A 19,741-nucleotide genomic window follows, 5' to 3' on the forward strand; every position below is an offset into this window, starting at 1 on the left:
GGCTGCCACTGGCTTAAACTGGAATAATTCGTGCATCAAACTGATAGTATATACATATATAATCCATAAAATAAAAATAAATACACTAATAAGGGACACCAGAAAGCCTTTCTTTTAGCAGAATTCCACCTATTAACTACATATGAAATGACAGTGCTAGAAAACTCAATATCTGGCTAATATTATAGTAAAAACGCTTTGGGCAAGATTCATTGATGATGCTAAAAGTAGAACCAAATTTTCATGAGAAACAGGATATTTACAGAGTTTCAAAGTACCCACTACAAAAGTGAAAAAAATAACTTTACAAAATAGAAAAAGCTGGCAAGTATCATAATTAAAAGGTCAAAAGTTAACGTCATCACACAGATGTTCCATGCCTCCTGATGTGATACACTGAGAAAGACACAAATGGATAAAGGAAAACAATGGGGAAACAGATTATCAAACCTTATCATGTTAAAATACTATTATTAAAGTATTATATATTAATTATTAAAATTATACTATTAAAATATCAAAACCATATTGAAAAACAGGTGAAGATAAACTATCAAGAAAAAATGTGTCATAAAAATTAGGACAATGGCCACTCTTACAAGAGAGGTAGAGAGTTGTATTTCAAAGGAGCAGGTGAAAACTTCTGGAGGGGTGTAGCAAGAATCTGTTCTCTTTCATGATGGAGGGGTACTCACCTTACAATAATTAAGTTTATGCTTCTATGTTTTTATATGTGTTATAATGATTGCGATATATTTAATAAAACATGACAATTAAATGCTGTGTTTGATCCTGAACTGGTACACAGATTAAAAAACAAAAGCAGTTAGGACATTATTGGTACAGCTGGAGAAATCTGAATACATATTGTTCAGTAGATCATAGTTTTATATTAATGTCATATTTTTGAGTGTGATAAATGTACTGTTAGAAAGGAACATATTCTTGTTCTTTATTTCTGATATGATTGCATCGAGATTATCTATTAAGATAGCTTTTCTCCTTTTTCTGATAACATAGATTGATTTTTTAAATATTAAACCATCTTCACTTACCATTCAGTGAAGTTGCAAGATATAAAATCAATATACAAAAATCAGTTGCATTTTATCCACTAATAATAAATTGAAATTAAGAAAAGAATACCACTTACAACTGCATCAAAAAAAATTTTTTTTTAAACCTAAGAAAAAATTTAGCCAAGAAGTTGAAAGATTTGCACACTAAAACCATAAGACACTGATGAGAGAAACTTAAGACACAAATTAATTGGAAGATATTTCATGCTCATGGATTGGAAGAATTAATATTGCTGAAATGTCCATAACTACCCAAAGCAATCTACAGATTCAATGCAATCCCTATCAAAATTCCAGTGGCATTTTTCAAAGATATAGAACAAACAATCCTAAAATTTGTATGGAACCACAGAAGACCCTAAATAGCAAAAGCAATCCTGGGAAAGAAGAACAAAGCTGGAGGCATTACATTTCCTGATTTCAAACTATATTACAAAGCTATAGTAATCAAAACTCTATGTTATTGGCATTAAAAAGAAAAAGACAGATCAATGGAACTGAGCAGCTAGCCCAGAAATAAACCCAAGCACATATATTCAATAAATTTATAACAAAGGAGCCAAGAATATACAATAGAGAAAGGTCAGTCTCTTTAATAAATGATGTTAGGAAAATCGGACAGCCACATGCAAAAGAATGAAACTGGACCACCTTATGGCACACACAAAAATTAACTCAAAATGGCTTAAAGATTTGAATATAAGACCTGAAACCCTTCAACTCCTAGGAGAAAACATAAGCAGTAAGTGACTTGGCATTGTTCTTAGTAATGATTTTTTCGATTTGACACAAAAAGCAAAGGCAACAGAAGCAAAAACAAATAATTTGTAATATATTAAATGAAAAAGCTCTACGGCAAAGGAAGCCATCAACAAAATGAAAAGACAGCCCACTGAATGGGAGAAACTATTTTCAAATCATGTATCTGATAAAGGGTTAATATTCAAAGTAAGAACTAATACAACTCAATAGCAAAAAAAAAAAAAAAAAAAAACCACCAAAACCAAAAACAATCTGATTGAAATATGAGAAGAGGATATGAATAGACATTTTTTCAAAGACATGCAGATGGCTAACCAGTACTTGAAAAGGCACTCGACATCAGGAAATGCAAATCAAAACCACAATGAGAAATCACTTTGCACCTGTTAGAATAGCTATTACCAAAAAGATAAGAAATAACAAGTGTTGGTGAAGGTGTAGAGAAAAGGGAACCCTTGTACACTATTGGTTGGAATGTAAATTGGTTCAATCACTATGGAAAACAGTATGGAATTTCCTCAAAATATTAAAAATTGAACTGTCATATGAACCAGCAATTTTACTTCTGGGCATTTATCCAAAGGATACAAAATACTAACTTGAAAAGACAGATGCACCTCCATGTTCAATGCAGCATTATTTATAATAGCCAAGATATGAAAATAACCTAAGCATCCACTGATGAATGAATAAAGGAAAATCAGTATGTACATACAATGGATATTATTCAGCCATAAAACAGAAGGAAATCTTGTCATTTGTGACAACATGGACAGACCTTGAGGGCATTATGCTAAATGAAGTAAGTCAGAGATCATACAAATACTGTATGATCTCACTTATATGTGAAATCTTAAAACAAAAACAAACAAACAAACAAACAAAGGCTAAGTTCATAGACACAGAGAAGAGAATGGTGGTTGCCAGAGGAGGGGGTGGCTGAAATGGGTTAAGGTGTTCAAAGGTATAAACTAATTAAGTCCTGAGTGTGCAATGCATAGCACAGTGACAGTATGCAAGATTCATCTGTGTTACATTTAGCAGTAGTTCAGATACACTGTATTGTGTATGTGAAAGTTGCAAAGAGTAGATCTTAAAAGTTCTCATCACAAGAAAAGAAAATTTATAACTGTGTGGTGATGGGCGTTAACTAGACTTATTGTGGTCATCATTTTGTAATACATACAAATATTGAATCATTATGTTATACACCTGAAACTAAAAAACAACAATAACAAAAAATCTCATATTCTTGGAATAAGCTCGACTTGATTGGTAAACATTATCTTTTTTGTATGTATATATTAATATATACATATACACACACATACATTGCTAGATTCAGTTTACTAATATTTTATCGATATTTGCATCTAAGTATGGCACTTACCAAAAGTATCTACCAAAGCTGAATATGCACACCTTATGACTCCTCAGAAATGTACATACACATTTACCAAAAGACATTTACGAGAATGTTCATAACTGTACCATTCATGAGAGCCAAAATCTAGAAACAATCTAACATCACCAGCACAACAGATATTCTATTCAGTGGGATATTATTCATCAGTGAAAAAGAATGAACTACTGCTAAATGTAACACAGATGAATCTTACATACATAATGTTCAGTAAAAAAAAAGAACTATACACAACAGAAGACATAGCATATGAGTCAGTTTATAGAAAGTTCAAGTACGAGTAAAATTAAATCTACCAAGAACAGAGGTAACCTTTGTGGTGATAAATGACTATGAAGGGGACACAGGGAACCCTCTGGAGTGCTGACAATACTCTTAATCTTGATCTGGATTCTGGTCACATGATTATATTCAGTTTGTAAAAATTCATTAAGCTGAACACTGTGCTTTTCTTTCATGATAATAAAAAAATAAAGATGAAAGTCTAAATTCATTTATACATCCTACTATAAAAAATACTTGAGAAAATATAAGACCCTTCAGCAAGAAAGGGATTTACAGTTTTAAATACTCACTACCTGGCCTTTAACCCCTTAGAGATTCACCACTGCATTCCAAAGCTCCAGCCCTATGCAGGCCTCTCACTGATTGTCCACTAAGGCCTATGGACCTTGGTGTAAAAAGGCACGCCAGGGAGACGGGGAAGGCAGATCAGCTCCTGAGTAAGATAGTCTTGCCATGATAAAAACAAGGCAAGGGAGCCCTTAGATGAGAAATCGCTAACTTAAGGATTTCACTCAGTAGTCATCAATCCTAAGAAGTAGATACAAACACTTTTACAGATGAGGAACTGAAGCACAGAGCAGTTATGTGACTTGTCCGAGGCTACGCGCCTCAGGTTTGCTACAGCTGAGATTTGAACTTAGGCCGGCTGACTGCAGAGCTTGTGTTCCTAATTATTACCCTATCCTGACTCTCCCAGAAAGCTTTTAATTACCTCATAGAGAAAGATGGAAGGAAGACAAAGAAATATTTTCATTTTACTTTCTTTCTCCTGCCATTATCTAAATCTTATGATGGTTCCTCTTGTGTAACAATTTCTTCTTAAGAAATGAGCCCTATCTTTCTTAATGCAAAGGGTATGAGCATGTGTGGCAGACAGAGAAAGACAAATATCGCGTGATTTCACGTATATGTGGAATCTAAAAAACAAAATCAACAACATCCAAAGTGAAAATAAACTCATTGATACAGGGAATATTTAAAGGGATACTAGATGGGAGGGGAGTTGGGAGGACAAAAAAAGGCAAAGGGATTGAGGCACAAATGGATAGTTGCAGAATAGTCATGGAGATGTAGAGTGTAGCATGGGGAAGAGAGTTAATAATGTAATAAATATGTAAGGAGGAAGAAGGTACTAGATTTAGTGGGGTCATCACTTTGCAAGTTATACGGATCTCTGATCACTATGCTGTACAACTGAAACTGTTATATTATTGTATGTCAACTGTAAGGAAAAAAACCTCATTGAATTGTACAATGTAAATACCAGCAACTAATTGTCTATTATATTTCGATAATGAAAAAAAAAAATTGGAGATTTTTTTTATAAAAAAAGAGAAAAAAAAATGAATGAAAAGTCAAAGTTCCCTGAAAGTCCAGTAAAAGTAGACACAGCTTAGTCAAACAGCATCATTCCCACTGCTCTACTTCCTTTTAAATTTAGTTGGTGGCATCAACACTCAGAAGAAAGGAGGAAAAAGAAAAGAAGAATTAATAAGAGATACTGAAAGCAGTAAATGTTGTTAGGAAAGCCAAGTAAGATGAGGTCTGAGAACTGACCACTGTATTTAGCAATGTGATTTGTACAACGGTAAACTTAAAGCTAACAAAAACTAGTTCAAAAACAGGAAAAAAGGAATTCCAGTCACAGAATTTTGCTATAGACAGAAACTGAGAAACAAGCAATAGCTGTGGGGTGCGGAGGGATCAAAAGTGGTTTCTTCAAGAAGAGAAAAGAAACATGTTTGTGTGCTGATGGAAATGATCTCATGGGAGAGGAGAGAATTAATGACTGAAGAGCGAAAAAAATGTTTAAGTCACTATTAATATAACCAGTCTCCTATGCATAGACCTTGAAGGTGATTTCAATTTTTTACTCATAAAAAAGCCAAGAAGACTATGCAGTACTTAGATCTATGTGCCTATGTGCAACTATGTCTATAGGATAAATTCCTACAAGTAGAGCTACTGAAGAGAAGGGTCTGCACATTTAATAAAGTTGTATATACTACCAAACTATACCCAAACTGCATCAATCTGTACTTCTACCAACAGTGTATGAAAATGTCTGTTCCTCTATATTCAGCAGCATTGGGTATTATCATTCCACCTATTTTTTGCAAATCTATTATAAAAAAACTTACTGTTGTTTGAATTTACATTTCTTCTAAAATAAAACTTAATTGTTTAGTTTGGCAGCTTCTTAAAAAGGTAAACATGAATTTACCATGTGACCCAGGGATTCCATTCCTAAGTATCTACCCAAAATAAAATATATGTCCACACAGACACACAAATGTTCATAGCAGCATCATTCATAATAGTCTAAAAGTCGAAACAATGCAAATGCCCATCAATTGATCAATGAAATGAGATATATCCATACTATGGAATATATAATTCAGCCATAAAAAAAAAAATACTGATACATGCTATAACGTGTACGAACCTCAAAAAATACTATACAAAGTGAAAATGCCAAACTGCTAATGAGTATGGAGTTTCTCTTTGGGGTGATGAAGATTCTAAAATTGACTGTGATGGCTGCGCAACTCTGTGAATATCTAAAACCACTGAATTTTATATTTTAACCAAGTGAATTGTACAATGTATGGATGGTATCTCAATAAAGCTGTTTTTTTTTTTTAAGAATGCAATCTCAAGCAGGCTATAAAATAGCAGATAGAGTATGACCCCAGTTTTGTACATTATGTATGAATAATATATAAAATATATTAATGTACATTATGTATGAATATGTACATTATGTACATATTCATGTACATTATGTATGTACACTATGTATGAATAATATATAAAATATATTAATGTATATGTATAGAAAACATTCCATAAGGGTAGAGACTCAACTATAACATGGTTTGCTCTGGATGGTACGATAACAGCGGCATGGATAATTTTTTTCACAAGAGACAAAAAAGAAATCTGTGACTCCTGTACTTATGGGCTTTCTTCTACACAAGGCTGGAAGTATTTGAGTGTTTTATAAGGAATATATATTACTGGTTTAATCTGTTTTAAATGTTAAAATAATGAATTTTATAATACCTTCAAAATTATGAAATCAAGCCTTCTTGACTCAAGATACATATCGCTAACCTGATAAATAAAGTCATTCTTTCATGCATTCTGGCCCTTTTTAAAAATTAGGTAGTAATGATTATTCTAGTCACCAAATACTCCCCAACTGAATGTCCCTCTCTGAAATGACAATGGAGCACTAGAGAGTACAAAATGTTTTAACTGAAAGGTTCCAGGACAGAACAAGTGCTACCGCACAGTAAAATAAAGGCCTGTTAAAGAAGCGGAGGACAGAGCGATCTAGCATACACTCTCAAGCAGAACTACAAACCCAGGCGGCCTTTACCTTCTTTTATTCGAATGTGGAAGCAACAATAACTAGCTTTCTGAAAGCCATCCCCAAAGGAAAGCTAGTCTTTTGTAGGCAGTGGCATCTGGAAGTGAAATACTGGGAGAGGTAGTAAAATGTCAGCACCTGGAAAACTTCTGGGTATGCAGTTTAGCCACAAGAATAAGCTACCAAAACCTAGAAGGAAAACACTGTATAAAAATTCAGAAAAGGGAGAAATATCCTCCCCAAATTTTCTGTAGGATGCCCTCTAGAAAAAAGTACTTTTGAAATGTGGGGATTTTATTTTAGAATGAGTAAAACACTTAAATTGTATATATATTGCTAACTAGTAATGAGTCTGTTATTGCCTTATTATGAAAGAAATCACATGCAATGCAAAAATTTATAGTTTTACAGAAAACTATAAAGAGTATAAGTAAAGCAGTTATGACAGTTCTGGTTTTAAATTCATGAAGCAATGAAGAGTTCAAACTGTTTTTTACATTGTGCTCCACCTTCCCCTCCAAGTCACACCCACCACAGCTCCACTAGCCAATACTCATCACCCAGCAGTGACTATTATACAGTTTGTTTATATCCTTCCAGATAATGCAATTATATCTAAAATGTATATGACTGTAGAATTTTTATGTAAAACTACCTACATTTATTAAAAAGAACACAGACTATAAACTAGTCAGACCTAGCAAAAGTAACTACTCAACAAATGTAAATAAAGGAATTGACTTGGGTCTAGACCTCATTAAGCCTAGGTAAATGCATTTAAATTCCTTTAAGTATGGGTAAATTTTCTCATTTTAATTCATGAAATTATTGTCATTTAATATTATTTATAAAATAATCATCCATAACAGCTAAAAGAAGTTCACCACCTATATAACAACCTGGTTAATGGTAATAACAGGGCTCTGAATCTGGACTGCCTAGGTTCAAATCTTGCTGTGTCATCTACCAATAGTGAAACCTGAGGCAAGTTATAATCTCTTACCTCTGTTTTCTCATCTGTAAAATGAGGGTAATAACAGTACTATTCCCTCATGTTCTGAGGATTATTTATACATAAAACTCTCTGAATGACATTTGGCATCTAATAACCACCATATAAAGACAAGCTAAAACTATCTCATGCTTTAAAAAGAATGTTCATTTCATTAGAGAGATTATTTATATTCAAAAACTTTCCACTTTTATTAAAAAAGAATTACATGAAAGTATACGATGCAATTGCATTAAAATATAAAATACAGCCTCGCATACCTGTTTGGAATACAAGTTCTTTCCCTCCCACACCTGCTGCCTCCAGGTTAATAAATGCACGAATCAAGCTGGCCCAGGGGTGCTGAGTAATGAAACCATGACTAGCCTGAATGAGAAGGAAAAAAACAAATATAAACAACATGAAATTGTCAAAGTCTCTAGTTTGCTATTTTGCTTAAAGACAGAACAACTATATTGATAAGAGGAAGAATAGGAAAATAATCATTTTTTCAAAGACTGTATCTGAAGACATCTATCTATTTATCTCTCTATGCATAATGCCTATGTACAGTTTGCTGAGTGGAAAGTCACCATCACAGAAGGCAGCCTGATTTCCATGAGTGGTGCCAAATAAAATCCTTAGTAAGTGTGAGGCTGTGCAAAAGAAAGGGCAAAAAAGTAGAAGAGAAGGGACAATCTGCATGGTTGAATATTCATATGGTATGCCTGCCTCAAAACATCTCTGAGACTCCAGCGTGAAAGAAAACCTGAGGTGAATAATTATGCCATCACAGAGACCTTTTATGAATCACAGACTGACAAGATGATCCGTTCTAAGTTGAATTTTTAAATGCTGAACATGAGTACACAAATGGCTGTAGAATTTTTAAAGTACTTCTTGGTGCAATATTTCTTTTGCATATGATTTTACGATACTACTCAAATGAATAATCAAATGTGTTAATTATTATTATTTTTTATTATTATTTAAGCCTAGTATTTAAAACAGTAAAATCTCACCTGCAAGACATTTTCCTCAGCACCATTAAAAAGAAATATGACAGCATGACGTAAGGCTTCTGAAGATGTCGACAAGACACGAAGGACTTCCAGCATCACTGAACAGCTAACTGCATCATCACTGGCACCTTCAAATCAGAAATACAGATTTGCCTCTCTGATTTCACAACCCTTACAGTATGAACCATCAGGGCTAGGAATGAGGTTTTCTCATCAAGGAACCATAACAGAGCTGCAAGATGAGAGGTATAGCTCTGTTACCATGAGGTGGCAATTACACCCACCTGCAATAAATTCCATGAAGGGAGGGATTTTTGCCTGGTTTGCTTGTTGACTTACTCTTAATGTCTAGAACCATGCCTAGCCAAGAGTAGCCACTCAATTAGTATCTGTTGAATAATTAACCAGGTAAGGCCTAAATTAATACTGAAAACTAACATTCTCATCAACCCAAAACAATTTGTTCCCTTCTTTATCTTTATTCCACAACCTCTGTAATAGTCTCACTTCTGGTGTTCATAGCTTCCTAAATCACATTCCTCTGCCACCCAATCCTTTCCTGCTTGTTTTCCTACCAAAATCATAAAAGCTGAAGATCACTCTGCATTTACAGAGTAGTCAGTTTGGACGGTATAGCATTTTTAAGGTTTCTCCAAGGAACCTCAGTCACAGAAAAGGAGACTAATGACCTAAGAAGTACCCCTCATCCCAGCACTGATAAAGCAGAGGACCTCATCAAATCACTTAACTTCTTGATTCAGAAACTTTATATATTAATTCAAGGTGATTATAATGATGCCCTTAGTGCCTTGACTTTTTAAAAAAGTACTGTAAGAGGTAAAGAAATTGGATATTTGCTTAAGAAATTATTTTTTAAGTGAGATAATGCACGGTATTATAAACGTGTCAGAAAAGAGTCCTTATCTTTCAGTGATATAGACTGAAATACAGAGAAACTGATAGAGCTGAGACCTGCTTCAAAATAATCGAAGGTTGCAGGAGTGGGATAAAGAAACAAGATCAGACTGTCCAAGCTGGGTGACAGGTACACCCAAGTTCATTAAACAATTCTGCTTTTGTACATATTTGAAATTTTCCATAATAAAAAGTTTAAAGACTAATAACCCAGAGAAGAGTATTTCTGGGTTTATACATTGGGAGGCATGGTGCTACAGAGTTTAGCATGGGTTTTAAAGTAAGAAAGGCTTGGAAGTAAATTCTATCTGTCATTTACCCCACGACTTCCTTGTATAGAGACAAGGCTAATGACACCTACCTCACAGGTGTACTGTGAGGATTACGAGATAATATCAGCTGTACTAGGTGTTTTTCCTTCTTCTTTTTGCAAACTTAAGGCTCTGCAGCTAGCTAAGATGCTTGTTTTGGCACTTAAATTCCAGACTCCATTCCTACTCAAGAAACTATTACCTATTAGTTAGCTGTCTTGGCAGTAATTACTGAATTGTATTTTAATTAAAGTGAAGCAAAGTAATAACTAATTACTATCAAGCTGGAAGTATATGTAGCTATCAGTAAAAAGTGCTACCTTCCAAAAACCAAATAAAATTAATGGTTTTTAACTTTAAGGCTGTGAGTTATTTCAAAATAAGAAGCAAACCACAAAATTTCCTTTATTCAAAGGGAAACTGAAAGAGACCTATCTATATATGATTGATTAAAGTTTTAAACTATCCTCTTAACAGTCCTGTTATCTGAGAATGGAACTAGAGAGGGTCAAATATATTTGTGAAATAAAATTAGAGGGCAGTATCGGTAAGGGCTGGGTGGTTAATCAACATCTCTTTCCATTTAGAATTAACCCTGAAATTGAAGTCACTCCTAAAATAACTCAATGTCTCTTCTACCATCAACCTGGAACCACGAAGCAACCACAAGAAGATATTTAAGGCCTTTCTGTGAGTAACATTACTCCTAATTGGCATCAGTTTCTAAGGTCCAGATATATTGCTATGAAGAACTTTTTTAAAAAATGTCTGTTTCAATGATTAGTTCATCCACTGAAAGGATTCAGGTGTAGTCCATTTTATGAGATTTTTTATCTAGTTTTTACCTAACTTATTACTGACAGAAATGCCCTTAAGATTGTTGGTATAGGTATTCTTATAAAATTTTAATTTAAAAGGAGTTCCAATGACCCACAAAAATGGCATCCTTTCATTATTAGACTCCATACATACGATTTATAACATTTGGCACTATGTTTCTGATACTTGCATATACATCTTTCTTACATAAATGCTCTTAAATAACTGTGGTGTTAATTTGTCCCTTCCTAGAATTCAAGAATCATAATAGTGGGCATAGGGTGACACTTTATTACAGCTTTGAAATAGGTATTTCTGAATTTAAACAGATGGCTGTATCACTGACTTTTTTAACATCTTGAAAAAATACGTAATAGAAATAAGACTATTCCATAATATACATGTCATTGGGATATTGTGCCAATATTGAACTGAGGGAATGATGCCATTTTCTTCTCATGCTACAAATGCATGGTGAATTTCTCCCACCCTAAACAATTCATATTGGTTCTGCTGACCTCACTACTGACAGTCAACAACTCACCCATTTCACCAAGTTATTCTGTACTCCATGCATTCAATCCATTGTTGTGTTGAAAACACAGAGTTTTTTTCAAATCTGGTTGCTTTTACATGTAATCTTGAAAATATGTATAGACTGATTTTTTTAAAAGCATGTTATACTCTAAATACAATTGGCAAGCTTTCTGATTAAAGATATCCTAGGATGAATCACTCAATCAAGCAAATAAATTTTATTTTAAATTTTGTATAATTCTAGATGATCATATTGGGCCTGCTATAGTTCAAACATTTTGGAAATACTGATGTTAAAGAACAATTAATAGCAAAAAAAAAAAAAAAAAAAAGAAACGAACAAAAAAACATTTTTCATGCCAGGCACTAGTCTATGTTTTACTTACAAAACAAGCAATGCGAATAGGAAAGTACTATTACTATCTCCACGTTACAGATTAGAAACTAAGGCAAGGAGAGGTTAAGTAGTTTGTCAAAGGGAACATTAATTCTCCTTCCTTTCAAATGTAGCTAAAGAACTGACTGGCTAGAAATCCAGCATCTGTTTCCACCTTTGTCTCTGATCGGTGGTGATCAGTAAAGTTTATTTCTGTCAAAGAAGGGGGTTGAACCAGATGCTATCTCAGGTCTTGCCTACCTCTAAAATGCTATGATTCCATTGTAAAATACTATTTTCTATTCTTCCCTACTTACAATCCCTTAATTACTGAAAACATTTTCCTGATGAATTTTATTTTTTTAATAGCAGTTCAATTTGGGGATTCTCATTCGTTCAAAGTATTATGTCAGACACTGTCTTAAACATCAAGTATTCTATTTTGACAAAGTATTTTCAGAGGAAGATTTATAGATAATGAAGTACTATAAATGTATGGTATCCTTAGTAGAATAAAAGTACTTTCAGAGAATAGCAAGGAGTTAGATCTTAAACTAAATGACATTATTCTCATTATCCCGCCTGCTATCACAAATAAAGTTTTGTCCAAGAAAATAGTGTCGCACAATTGCCCAGTCAGCATGGTGTTAATAAGCTTTGTGGGCTGTGACAATTTCAAAATGACTAAAAACAGGAACATACCTGGTGAGTTTGCCACTGAGTCAAAATGACAGTTAGCTAGGACAGCATGCTGGGCTCCATCTCTGGGTTCCAGCTTTACCACAACGTTGGTGATGTTGTCATAGTAGCTTGTAAAACCTCCTAAGAAGTCAATGCTAAAGGAGCCTGTGGGCCGCTGTACATCTACTGAAATCTTGTGAAGGCCGTGGCTTTGATTTTCAATCAGTTTAATCTGTTCCAAAAGGTAATGCACCGTCAGAATTTCATTTTCTGGACTTCCTGTAGTCCTGGGGCCAATGGATGTGATATGTTCAAGATAATCCCTGGAAGCAACCAAAAGAATGATGACAGAGTGTGCTAGGCTTAAGACTAACACAGCACTGAAGAACTCTTCCTCTACATGTCCCCTCACTCCCAAAACAAGTTGACTTCTCACATAACAAGGCTGCGTTTTATTATTTCAGGTACTCTGTGAAAAAATCACTTGTAAAGTTCCATCATTTCATTTTGTCTCCCATGAATTCAGCCCCTGGGAGTTTCCTTTACCCTTCCACTCCCAACTTCTCCCAATCCTCATTTGAAATCAATACAAAGACCGAGTATTCTAGTCAAAATGTGTAACTGCTAAAGACTAGACAGAACAGAATGCAACTTCACTGTGCCACTCTCTAGAGGGTTACTGATTCTGAGTTACCAAAACTAATAAGTGATGACAATTAAGTTAAGAGGTTAAATAAACAAACGATAACAACAACAACAAACTTTTGATTGCGAAGAAAGGACTCAGCCCTCTAGTATGCACACAAGGCCTAAATAACCTCAATTCAGGCCAAAACAAACAAAAAATATTTTGTCTTTTCACTGATTTCCAAGTGGAGGAAAAAAGGGGGGTAAGGGAAGTGTGTTCCAGAAGTGCTTAATAAAACAAGCTTCCAGTACTTTGTGTTCAAAGAAAGTTTTCAAAACACGGTGGCTTTTGAAAATTGCTAGCTTATGATTTTTTGAGCTCTGACACACTCAGGTTACAGTACCTTTGATATAATCACCTTTCCTAGCACACTTAATGGTGTCTTTATTAAAAAAAAAAAAAAAAAAGTTAAACTTTACACACAAGGGACCCAAGGACAACCTCCAGGAATCTGAGAACTTCTGAAATTATACAATTTTGAAGTGCAGTCTTCCAGGTTGAACCTCCATAACTTTCAGGTTTGAGTACTGTGAACCTTAAAAAGTTGGACCACTGCATTATTTCCTTCCGACATCTCCTCGGGAACCAAATTTATAAAACTGGTTAAGCATACAAATTTCACTCTCCATTTCATTTGGAAAGCAGGAGCGAAAGCAAAAAGTGGAAGCTGCTCCAGAAAATGAGAGACCGACTAACAACCAAACTACATGCAGGTGGGACGAAAAGGGAGTGGAAAACAGGCGCAATCTCCCTGGCCTTCCCTATCTGTACCACCAGCCTAATCGGGGACCACGCAAGCCCCTGTCCTGTAAATTGGGACTCCAGAAGAGGGTGGAGTAAGGCCACCCCACCCCATGTGCAGTAGGGTGCTGTCGGCGAGCCTGAGCGGTCCCGCTGGGGCGGGTGCACACAGGTGCGGTGCCCGGGCTCTGGCAGGCGACCCACGGGGGACGCGCGGGCCGGGAGGGTGCAGCCGGTACCTGGCTTGGCGCGCGTCGAACTCCCCGTGGTGCCCAGTGGCCCCACGCAGCACGAGCTGCTGCAGCGAGAGCTGCACGAGCGTCCGCAGCGCGAGCAGGTAGAGGGCTAGCCCCAGCGCCGCGCGCGCCTCGGACAGTCCGGTCCCCGCATCCCGACTCGCGCCGGCGCTGCCCGCCGCGCTTCGCTTCCGCGTCCTCACGCCGCCGCCGCCGCCGCACGCGTCCGCCAAGGGCTCCTGCGCCGGGGCCTCCCTCGCCGGTTGCGGGAAGGCCGCTGAGCCGTCCCGGCGCTCCCCTCCGACGCGGTGCCGCCTCACGGCCGCCGACTCCGAACCCCACTCCATAGCCACCACCCTCAGAGACAGCCCAACCGCCCCAGCCCGCGACAGCCCCGGGAGCAGCCGCGGCTGCCGCAGCGCCTCCTAGTGAGCGGACGGAAACTGCAGAGGGCCAAACTTCTTCTGATTGGCCCGTCCCGCCGCGAAGACTCAGACTGTTTGGACTGATGACCAGTGGGCACCGTGGAGGGGCCCGCCCAGGCTGGCCATAATGGGTGTGCCTTCTCCTACAGGGCCTCCCTGCCTGGGGTGGTAGAGAGGTTTCCAAATTGAAAGATAACCATAAACCTAGAAACGTGAAAAAAGTGAGAGATTGCTTTTATAAGAATGCACATGTGCACCAAGCAGATGAAGGCAATGGCCCCGCTTTTGGAAAGAGCATTAGAATAAGTTCTGGAAATTGCAGGCTCCTGGTTCTTAATATTAGAAATAGGACTGCGCCAAGAAGTCTCAGCCTTACACTTCCACATACGTAATCTAATAATAGATCTTCATAACCATGTGATGTAACCAATACTATCACTGTCTCCGTTTAACAGGTGAAGAAAAATAATAGCTATTATTTATTCAATGCCTGCCATAAGCCAAGCACTGTGCTAAGTGTTTTAATACATTATCTCATTTGATTCTCATAAGAACCCTGAAAGGGAAATATATTTATTCCCACTTAATAGCTGAGGAGCTTACAGGTAACAGCTAAAGAACGTAAATCTAAATCAATGGGCTACCAAAACAGCATTCTCTTCCACTACTGAGTATGGCAATCTCAAAAGCGATCATCCAGCCTTCTTCCTGCCTGATAATGTAATGGACCTCTCTGCTTCAAAGCTCTGTGTCTCCAGTGCAGATTTGCTGCAGCATCATGACCATTAACCTAGAGACCAACTAGGAAGGTGCACTGCCAGTTCTGCTCCAGCCTACAGCTCAGGTCCACCAGACACCAGGGTGCTCCTTATTCTTAGTTCTTCAGCTGGCCTCTTTTAACATCCTTCCTGCTCACCATCTTTCCTTCTCCAACAGGATCTTCTGACATGCTGTTCGAGTTGCCTGGAATGTTCTTCCCTCCCCTCATTGCCTAGTTAACTCCAGTTTCACTTTCAAATTTTCCTCTTTCACTTTCACTTTTTCCTTTTTGTAGGATCTCATAGCACAATGGTATGCATGTAATTATTTAATGTCTTCCTCATTGAGCCGTAAGCTCCATGAAGGCAGAAATCATGTATGGCTTTGCTCGCCATTTTATTCCCTCCTCTTAATACAAAGCATGACATGTAGTATGTAATCTATAAATATGTTTTGGGTAAATACGTGAAAAAAATTTAGAGCATCAGCATAAGTTTAGTTTGATAAGGTCCTTTTTAGTCAGTAAGGTTCATGAGGTCAAAGACAATGTCTATCTTATTTATTCATTACTATATTCCCAGGACTTAGCTCTGTGCCTAGCCTATGGTCATCACTCAATATATATTTGTCAAATGAGAAAATGAACATATATTTGTCTTTTATAAGAGCCAACTCTCTTACTAGTTTCTTTCCAAAAGCTCTACCACCTCCACCATCTTTGAAAGATAACACCTCAGAGACAACTCTGTCTGCTGCAGCATAACAAGATGTGGGGGTCTCTGGTTCCTAAGTGAAGGGTACCAATGTTTCATGGTCTTTTAAGCTTTACATATTTTATGCTGTCACTTGCTGGACTGGGCGGGTGTCAGAAAACCTAGGGATAAGGTGCACCTACGAAGAGCCGTGTTATTGATAAAATCATTTGAGCTCTCTTTTTCTGAATGAATAGTGTAAGTTAAGCACCTCTGACAATATTGCATGGAAGACAATGCACCATAGTAGAAAAAAAGCCTGGCTGCTGGAGTCAGAGTTCCTAAATCGGAAACTTCAATACACATGGCATTATGCAAGTTAGCTTCAGAGTCTCACTGGCCTTATCTGTGATAATGGACATAATGCCTGCCTTAGAGGGCTTCAATGAGGATTAATCAGCTAATATATGTGAAAGAACCTTACACATGTGTCTCATTAAATGCTATTCTCCAGAATTTTTTCTTTATACAATCTTTTGCAAATTAGATTAAAAGCCATTTTCCTTTCATGAGAATCAGAAAGCCCTAGGTGGTGGAAGTTGAGTTTTTATAATTGGGGCTTTGGAAAGCAGTTTTTCTCCAGACTTGTGTAAACGATAGTATTCACATTTGAATAGTTTCAAGCTACCAGTTATTGGATATCTACTTTATGTCAGATGCTGATCAAGGTGGGGAAACGCAAAGAACAAGTCAAGTTTCTGCCTTTTCAGAGCTTACATTCTAATGGAGAGGCAATAAACTGTGTGTGTGTGTGTGTGTGTGTGTGTGTGTGTGTCTGTGTGTGTGTGTGTGTGTGTGTATTTGTGGGTGAATAAAATATCAGATAAACTACTATGAAGAAAAATAAAGCAGGTAATTAAGAGTGACTGAGGGTTGATCCTTCCTGCTGTTTTAAGTAGGCTGATCAAGAAAGATCTCTCTGAGGAGATGACATTGGAGGTGGCCTGAATGAAGTGAGAAATGGAGTCATAAAAGCCTGAGGAAAGAATGTTTCAAACAGAGGGAAATGAACTGAGATATTTGGAAGCAACACTGAGTAGGACATGTAGCTAAAGCAGCCTGAGCAAAGGGGCATGGGGGTCAGTGGCAAAGGGAAGGTCAGAAAAGCAGGCAGGGGCCAACGCAAGGAGGGCCTCCTGGACTCTGGAATTGTTTTGAGCAGTGAAGTTTATGCTCTAAGTTGTTTTACGACTTTGCTCAGAGTCTCAGTCTCAGTGCCGGGTAGAAGAGCACAATGACCACGCCTAGATTAATAAAAGACTTTGCTAATGTTTGGCCTTTGAAGTTTGGGGTTGTTGAGCTGTAGTATTATTTGTGTGGGAAGTAGACCACAGTGAATTGAAACACATTCTAGTTCCCAGATATCATATTGCTGATGAGGATGGAACAAGATGTGAAAGATTTCAGCTGTCTCATCTGGGGAGCTGTTGATCTCTAGGATTGATTCAATTCATTTTATTTGGCAGTAAGATGTGTGTCTCTTTAGGACAAAGTGAGAGCCAGACCTACTGACAGGCACAGAGATGTCTCAAGTCCCTTCTGTTTTACCATCTCTCCAGTATTTCCTAGTAACCTGGCAAAGATGAGTGGAAGGGGATGTGAGCTGTCAGGATTCAGGTGAACTGCCAGTCTCTGTCTTCCACAGAGTTCATCCCATAGCCTATATGCATCTTTCCTTGGAAAAGGGACTGCAATGGCACTTGGTGAAAGTTCTCTGGGACTGAGGCTGGCAGGACACCTTTTACCTGATGTTACAGGTATATGAAAATCAAAGGAGGTGCCATACCAGGAAGTAAGAAGAGATTCAAATCAGTTGCCAAAGACAGAGCAGGTGTCCAAAGCTGACAGGCAGAGTGGGTCAAAGATTGAAAAATCAAAACTAAGTTTCCAAAGGCAAAATAAATCCTGGGAAAATATTGTAGACAAGTGCTATTGTCTACAGCTGGATTTTATGTGCTCACTAAGGTGGTATGAGGGTGGGCCAGCTTTGTTTTAAGGGCCAGGGATGAAGGCTCATGTCCAGGTTCATAGTCATCATTAGGGTTTTGTTTTTGTTTTGTTTTGTTTTGTTTTGTTTTGTTTTGTTTTGTTTTGTTTTGTTTTGTTTTTGGTTTAGATCCCTTCGGCCTGAACCTAGAGCTTCCTAACTGCAAAGCTCTGCAATAGAACGTTCAGGATCTGGTGACAATGGTCAGTTACAGGGAGTACCTTCAATAAGCAAGGCAGCCTAAAAGTTGCAGTGCTGGCAGAAAAGGGCATTCTGAAAGGTACATAGGCCAGATCTGTAAATCCCCTTTTTCTTCGGAGCTTTTCTACCCCCATAAGCTACCCCCTAAGGAGAGAGGGACGGTGCCCCACTTTCAATTCCCTTTCAGTCTTCAGGTTGATCCTTCCTGCCCCCTAGTTTCATGTAGCTTGTGACCACTAAGGAGTTAGAAAAACAGCCCAGCTGCATTACTAGTTGAAGCTTTCATGTCAGATTACCCTTTCCCATGGCTAATTAGAAAGGAAATTCTTCGAATTTTGAAAGAACTTATATCTAGCTAAAAAGAAATTTTGGAAACAAATGGGGTTGAGAAAATTGGATCTTTTGGGGAAAGAAAATCGATTGGAACCTCACACCATATTACACACTGAAAAAAACAAGTACGATTCAGAATTAAACAACTTTTTTAACCAACAAGAAATAAGGTAAACATAATTAAACAATTATAATAATTAACACTCAAAATAGACAAGGACTCTAATCAAAAAAGAAGTGGGAGAAATCATAAAGGGAAAAATCACACGTTGATTAGACAAAATTGAAAATTTCTATATGTCAAAAACAATCACCAAAAATATGAAAAGTCAAATGACAAACTTGGAACATTATTTTCAACAAATTTTAAAAACAAGGGAATAATATACTTTATATTCTGTCTGTCTCTCTCTGTCTCTAAATATAGATTTAATTTATATATTTATATTAGATAATTAATAGATATATTTAATTTAATATATATTAAAAATCTACAAGAAAAATACCAATGCCTCAATAGAAAAATATGGAAACCAATTACCCTTTGTATCAAAGGAAGATGTGAAAATGTGGACCATTTTAAACTTATTACATTGAAAAAGTTTTTGTGTTTTGTTTTAAACTATAAAATGCTGCGTTGACACAAATTTAATTGATAGGCACTTTTATATGATAAGAGCAGGTTATGTGTTGAAAGGACCTTTCTGGGAAGCAATTTGACAAGATGTACCAGCAGCTTTAAGATAATTCACAATTTTTGATGTACTATTTTCATATATAGGAATATACTGAAGATGTAATAAGGAAAAAAGAAAAATGCAAAAGAATGTTCATCTATAAAAATCAAATATGTGGAAACTGCTTCAGCATATAAAAATAAATATAGTATATCCAGAGTGTGGAATGTCATGTAGAATTAAATATAACATTACCAAAGTCTATTCAATAATGTGGAGAAATGTTGTTATAAATATTAATAGAAAGAAAGAATAAGGATACAAAATCAAATTGATAAAGCATATATTGTATGAAGAGTAAATAT

The 19,741-nt window shown here is 36.7% G+C and overlaps 1 protein-coding gene across 2 annotated transcripts in view; it reads right to left on the reverse strand.

The window, feature by feature from the left end:
* ERMP1 (endoplasmic reticulum metallopeptidase 1) overlaps positions 1 to 14,651 on the reverse strand; it is a 42,786-nt gene extending 28,135 nt beyond the window's left edge. The window contains exons 1-4 of one of the 2 annotated variants that reach the window (XM_016138370.2): positions 14,246 to 14,651; positions 12,599 to 12,900; positions 8,939 to 9,066; positions 8,198 to 8,303 (exon numbers count right to left, since the gene is read on the reverse strand). In XM_016138370.2, the coding sequence (XP_015993856.2) occupies positions 8,198 to 8,303; positions 8,939 to 9,066; positions 12,599 to 12,900; positions 14,246 to 14,589 (880 nt within the window). In that variant the 5' untranslated portion in view covers positions 14,590 to 14,651. The remainder of the gene's footprint in view (positions 1 to 8,197; positions 8,304 to 8,938; positions 9,067 to 12,598; positions 12,901 to 14,245) is intronic. The other variant, XM_016138369.2, reaches the window with a different exon arrangement.
* Between the last annotated feature and the right edge of the window lie 5,090 nt (positions 14,652 to 19,741).

Source organism: Rousettus aegyptiacus, unplaced genomic scaffold (genome assembly GCF_014176215.1).
Source record: "Rousettus aegyptiacus isolate mRouAeg1 unplaced genomic scaffold, mRouAeg1.p scaffold_m13_p_3, whole genome shotgun sequence".
Taxonomy (NCBI): Eukaryota; Metazoa; Chordata; class Mammalia; order Chiroptera; family Pteropodidae; genus Rousettus; species Rousettus aegyptiacus.